We start from the raw sequence: 6,222 nt of genomic DNA on the forward strand, positions 1-6,222 counted from the left end.
TATATAGAGGAAAGTAGGATAAAATCGGGTTTTTTTTTGGATTTGTCTTTCTACAAAAAATCAAAGAGTAAAAAGATTTCGCTGAAAAAAAATATTTGGTTATCAAGGATAACAAGATTTTTTGGAGAAGTCAAAATATCTGGTTTTGCCCTACCGGTAGGGTAAAACCGGGTACATATTTGAAAACATGTAAAATACCGTATAATTACAAAATCTAGATTTATTTTAAACAAAATACGATAAATATGCCGATCAAGGAAGGCAGTCCCGATGACCTTGACCTTGACATATGTTGTCAAGACAACGCGAAACGAAGTCCACCCCATGATTGTTGTGTGGATGGGAAAGTGTATGCGTGGACGCAGTGATTATAAGTGATTATAAAAAACTACCTATTTATCTCTCTCTCTCTCTCTGATTTAAAACTAAAATTTGGATTGGGTTAGGTTATATCTTCCGGAAGTGGAGTCCCCCCGTAGGGGGGCGGAACCTGCGTCCATGCATGTACTTTCCAAAACGAAACCAAATTCACTCTATATCTAACCTTAACCCTTCTAAAACGTACATGGTGTCGTAAAATTATGTTCTATTCATTAAAGTTTCTTCATTAATAACTTTTTAATAAACTATGAGCGACGGCTATGACCTTTTGAATGTTGTTCAGGGTCATGACCTTGACAACATATGTCAAGGTCAAGGTCATCGGGACTGTCTCCCTTGATCGGCATATTTACCCAAAATACAATATAAAGATGTATTCTTTTGATAAAAATCACAAATAAAGATATCCTCTTGCTCTACATTGCTGTAGGACTTTCTTATTTAATTTTTTGACTTTAGGAATCTCAAAAAGCTTTTTTTAGTGGTTTCTTTTTCTGAGTGGCAGTTTTCGTTTCCAACTGCTTTTTGTAGGGAGATAAAGTCAGGAAAACAGTTTTTCCTTTTTTCATTAAATGAGGTGTATAGGTATCCGGTTTTGCCCCAACACAAGAAAAATAAAAAACACTGTGGCTGTTTTTTCCGGCGTACAAAGTGACAATCAAAACTATTGCGATATACTCTCTAATATGTACAGAATACAATGCCGCATTTACCGAGCAGATGTTCTGTATAGAAAAAGTTCATAACGACTTGATTCTTGCCCCGATATCGATCTTCTCTGGCCCGAAAATTTTGAACTCCTTTTAGAAAAGAAATATCGTGCACGTGGGCACGGTTCATCTCAAAATAATGTTGGCATCAAACTACAACTAATAACACGAGTTAGTCAAAGATAGTAGCACGTATCACGAAGAAACAGAGATACCGGTTTGACCCGCCTATCCGGTTTGACCCTACTTTCCCATATATATATATATATATATATATATATATATATATATATATATATATATATATATATATATATATATATATATATATATATATATATATATATATATATATATATATATATATATATATATATATATATATATATATATATATATATATATATATATATATATATATATATATATATATATATATATATATATATATATATATATATATATATATATATATACATATATACAAGTATATAATATTTCTAATAATATCTTTTGGTTTTTAAAGATTATCCGAACTTTTGGTATCCAAAATTGAGAAAATGTTATTCTGTTTAATAATAGTCGGAGTGGTCTGTTTGAGTCTTAATCTCTTTCGAGTAAGTCTTGTATTATGTCTTTATATCAACTATTTTCACATAAGACTTAATATATAAATATTGTATATACAATATATATTTCACATAATATATTCTGTTTTTTATATCAAGAAAAAGTATATTTTTTCTCTTTTTCTTTTTCCCTTTCCTCTCTCCACCTCTCTCAACCACTCTCTCTCTCACTCTCTCTTTCTCTTTCTTTCTTGTTTAGAAAACATAAGAAATGCAGATGCAAATTCGTGTCAACCGCGATCTTGTGTTTTAGATTTTTCAGATTGCATCACATGGAGATGATACCAAGGAAATTTTATTTCCCTTTATATTTACAACTATTAGTATTTTATATATGTTTGTAGCCAATTATATTGCGCAGGATATAACAGATCACAATGGTGACCTCTTTGCTACCGTGTAAGAATTTTAGACAAATTGTATGAAATGTCGCATCTTAAAAAATGTTTATTTAATTGCAGAGAGGTCAATGTTGTCGAGTAGAAATATACATATATGCTATCTTGACATGATTGCGCAGGTATGACGTTCAATGGCATTTAGCTCCGTTACATATACAGAAACTGATACTATTTCTGCTGCAAAAAGGAACCAAAGAATTTACTATAAATATCGATGGACTATTTGTCGGATCGTTGGAATGTTTCGCAACGGTAAATATAATAAATATATATTATCAAAATATACATACAAGATAACATATTGCAAATATTGGGTTGAACGGAAAGTCCGTGCCGTTTTTTCGGTCTTCATCTGTTAGCAAAAAATGGCACGAACTTTCCGTTCAACCCAATAAACATTACAGCTGGTAAAAACTTCGGTTTCTTACTTTACTGTCATGTATTCAACGCAATAATAAGGCAAGAAGAAAAATAATAGTAAATAATAGCAAATAAATTATAATCTAGAAGATATTTAGTTAAATAAACTTCAATATTACAATTATACTACATTTAAAAATTAAAAGTGTATAATAATCCCACGTTAAAAGTTATTATTAATTACCATAGTTTGGTCTTAAATACTCCTAAAAAGTCCTAATGGTTTTAAATAATTATATAAGATCTCTAAAAATATAAATATATATAATTAAAGATATTACATAGATTTTCAATATATCATAAATTTCAAATAAAATATAGAACACTGATACAAATTTACTTAATTTTACATTATTTTCAAGTTTTAACTTTTGTGATATATGTATTGCCACATTATTTTTAATGAATAACTTATATATTGTTAATATTTGCCAAACTTATTTTAAAGTATAATTTTTTTTATAATGAATGGCCTATGTGCAAATAAAATATCAAGATTTGAGAAATAAAGCTGTCTTCAACAAAAATCATTTTACATCTTTCAATATAACTTGATAATTTAAATGTTTTATGTATGTAAAGCTGAAAGAGATAATTATTCTTAAAGCTGACACATAAAATTAGCTATTATATCAAATAATAGATGCTATATATCAATTAATAGATTTGATTAACGTTACATTGTTTTTAAACATTTCGATTTTTCGTACATGCAATTTATATAATAAGAAATACTCAGCAAGTCAAATACTATTTCCATATGTTTAAATTATTCTTAGTGCTGGCTTCTTTGAATTTTTAAGTTTAAGTCTTTTGTTGATCAAAGTGACGTAAGTAATAAAGATTTATGCCAACACATACAAAGTGACAGTTGGTAATTGTAATATGTCGATATTTAGCTTTTAAAACGATAACCTTTATCACGTTAATTGATAATTAAAAGTTTAACATATATATCATGCATACAGATCTTATGAATTAATTTAAATAGTATGAGCTTTACCAGAAAGGCCCGTTCTTGCTCTCAAGAGTGAATGACCTTCGTCTCGAAGACCAAACGTACGTCATAAGTGCGGACAATAGAATGAAAGGTGTAAATCTGCGATATAAAAGAAGTTGCGAATACGCATGCGCGACTTTCGCGCAAGAATTTCTTTTTGTAAATATATATTCTTAAATAACACCAATTTTCTTAAATAACACTCTGAAATTACTCCGCTATCAAATATCGATCGCATAATTAGGGATTTTATTGCGAGAAATACTGTTAAACTGTGGATATTTTATTTTTGCTACGTTCTATAGTTGTATCGGCTTTGTATTATACGAAATTATATGCAATTTGTGCTAAAATTTACACCAGAAGAAAAAAGGAATAAAATACCTGGTCGATTAATCGATAAAGAAGGGGATGTGTACACTTACGTTACTTCACTATCATATGCATTCCAGACATCGCAAGAATATGATCCGTCTCGAGACTCAGTATTTTAATCTGAATAGGATTCTTTTGCTAGCTATTGGCCTATGGCCTTATAAACAATCGAACTTTACTCGACTTCAATTCATTTTCTTGTCTACTATTTTAACGACTAGTCTTATATTTCAGGTAAGCTCTAATATAATAATATTATTAATATATAAGAAATTAAAAGCATGCAAAAGAGCAGTCCTATACCACATATATAACTTAAATTAAAATTAAATTGAAACAATAACGGCTTTTACGAATGTATCATACGAATGTATCATATGGTGAGGGAAACAATTAAGGTTTACCATTTAGCTTCTTACTTACATCAGATCATATTTAAAAGTTTTTTAATAGCTCATAGTAATGTTTCAAATAGCTTTAAATTGGTAAAAAGCTTTTGGAGAGATTCATATTAATAATAACTTTAGTCTAATTTCATTAGATGTCATTTCTTTTTTTACAAATATACTTATTGAAATCAAGTAAAATCCGAGTAAAAAGGCAAAAGAGCCACGCGCAGTTTTTTGGGCGTAAAGGTATATAATTTAAACCAAAAAATAAATTAAAAAATTAGAGTATTATTTTGATTTTATACTACAGACAATGCTGATATTGTTTTTCATTTCACTGTTTTGACAATCTAATTTTTTTGTATCGTTGTTTACCGCTATTGGTAACATTTGTTTTTATCATCTCACCTTTTTCGCCGAACAATACTTCTCATTACTCTGTGGTTAGTTAGTGAGTTTAGTTAAGACTTTGCGTTGCTGAAAAATTTTTGCTGTCGACTTGTGCGTTGCGTCTCTTTTATACACAATTATTAACGTATCATCATGTTCGTGGATTTATGCTTAAAGAATCGAGGTTTCTGCCCCGAAATAACATGGACTATATGGAGAATGGTTTTTGCCTTTTGGAGCGACATGAGGGATCACGCCTTCTACCGTTGGTCACCATGTAACTCTGCGCTTTAATTGATTAAGACTCTTTCTGTATACCGTTTATATTGTTGAGTTTAGTATTATTTGCGCTGATGATGGCCAAAAAAAGGGCCGAAACGTCCGCCTTTCGCGAATCATGTAATTAAAGAAATTCTCTAATTTTTTAATTTATTTTTTGGTTTAAATTATATACCTTTGCGCCCAAAAAACTGCGCGTGGCTCTTTTGCTTTTTTACTCGGATTTTACTTGATTTTAATCGTGTAAGAGCCTTACTTTTATATCTTTTTATACTTATTGAAGTTGCGATGAACAGTGTGCCGGATAGATAGAATTATATTTCCGATAATGGTAAGACTTTTCAATTTCTCTTAGCAGTTAGATTTAACTTTCTTTAAATTTTAAATTCAACTTTCTTTACATTTAATGATGTTATTTACCAACAAAACTTTGATACATCCATGAGCTCTCCTCTGTCCCCGATCATTGCGGACATTGTACTGCAAAACTGAGAGAAAAAAGCATTTGAGATATTAAAGCTCACCCTCCCTCCCCCCCCTTCCTTTTTACTTTAGATATGTGAATGATATTGTTCTTGCTATTCCGTCTTCTTTGATCGATTATACATTGAATATTTTTAAATAATTTATTTCTATTTCTTTACAATTCACATTGGAAATGGGAACAAACAATAGATCAAATTTTTTGGATATCACTATGATTTTAAATAAGAACCGTATAATATATGATTAGTTTCAAACCAAATTTGTTCGGGAAGATATCTAAACTTTTTTGTCAGAAAAAAGGCACAATTATTGGCCTTATTGATAGAGCATTTTTACTCCCACATCCAAAGTTTCATTTCAAAAATATTGAGTTTGTTATAAAAATTCTGCTTGACAATGGTTATCCATTAAAGCTCATCTTTCAAATCTTTCAGACACGTTTCAAAACATTATTCAATAATTCAAGAAATAAGAAAATTAATATTTATCCAGTATCGAAGAATAAAACTATAAATTACACAGTTATATTAAAGTACACAAAGACACCTTTCCTAAAACTTTTTACAGCAATGTCGTTTACAAAATTAAGTGCAGTAATTATAACGCTTTATATGTCGGTCAAATAGGCAAACAGTTAGGCCCTGCGCACAATAGAGAAATTATTAGGAATAGGAATAAAATATTAAATATCAGAAGGAGCAATTTGGAATTATTTTACTTCAAACAAGGGAGCGGAATGGATTAACGCATTCTAATTTTTAT

At 29.6% G+C, this 6,222-nt stretch overlaps 2 protein-coding genes across 2 annotated transcripts in view; both read left to right on the forward strand.

Annotated features, from left to right (window-relative positions):
• LOC115244786 overlaps positions 1–2,576 on the forward strand; it is a 10,049-nt gene extending 7,473 nt beyond the window's left edge. Inside the window, exons 6-9 of the mRNA XM_029822725.1 lie at positions 1,618–1,708; positions 1,983–2,119; positions 2,241–2,373; positions 2,526–2,576. Of these exons, the coding sequence (XP_029678585.1) occupies positions 1,618–1,708; positions 1,983–2,119; positions 2,241–2,373; positions 2,526–2,576 (412 nt within the window). The remainder of the gene's footprint in view (positions 1–1,617; positions 1,709–1,982; positions 2,120–2,240; positions 2,374–2,525) is intronic.
• A 617-nt stretch (positions 2,577–3,193) lies between these two features.
• The window catches only part of LOC115244785, a 15,137-nt gene continuing 12,108 nt past the window's right edge, over positions 3,194–6,222 (forward strand). The window contains exon 1 of the mRNA XM_029822724.1: positions 3,194–4,150. Within this exon, the coding sequence (XP_029678584.1) occupies positions 3,953–4,150 (198 nt within the window). The 5' untranslated portion in view covers positions 3,194–3,952. The remainder of the gene's footprint in view (positions 4,151–6,222) is intronic.

Source organism: Formica exsecta, unplaced genomic scaffold, assembly GCF_003651465.1.
Source record: "Formica exsecta isolate Colony F162 unplaced genomic scaffold, ASM365146v1 scaffold87, whole genome shotgun sequence".
Taxonomy (NCBI): domain Eukaryota; kingdom Metazoa; phylum Arthropoda; class Insecta; order Hymenoptera; family Formicidae; genus Formica; species Formica exsecta.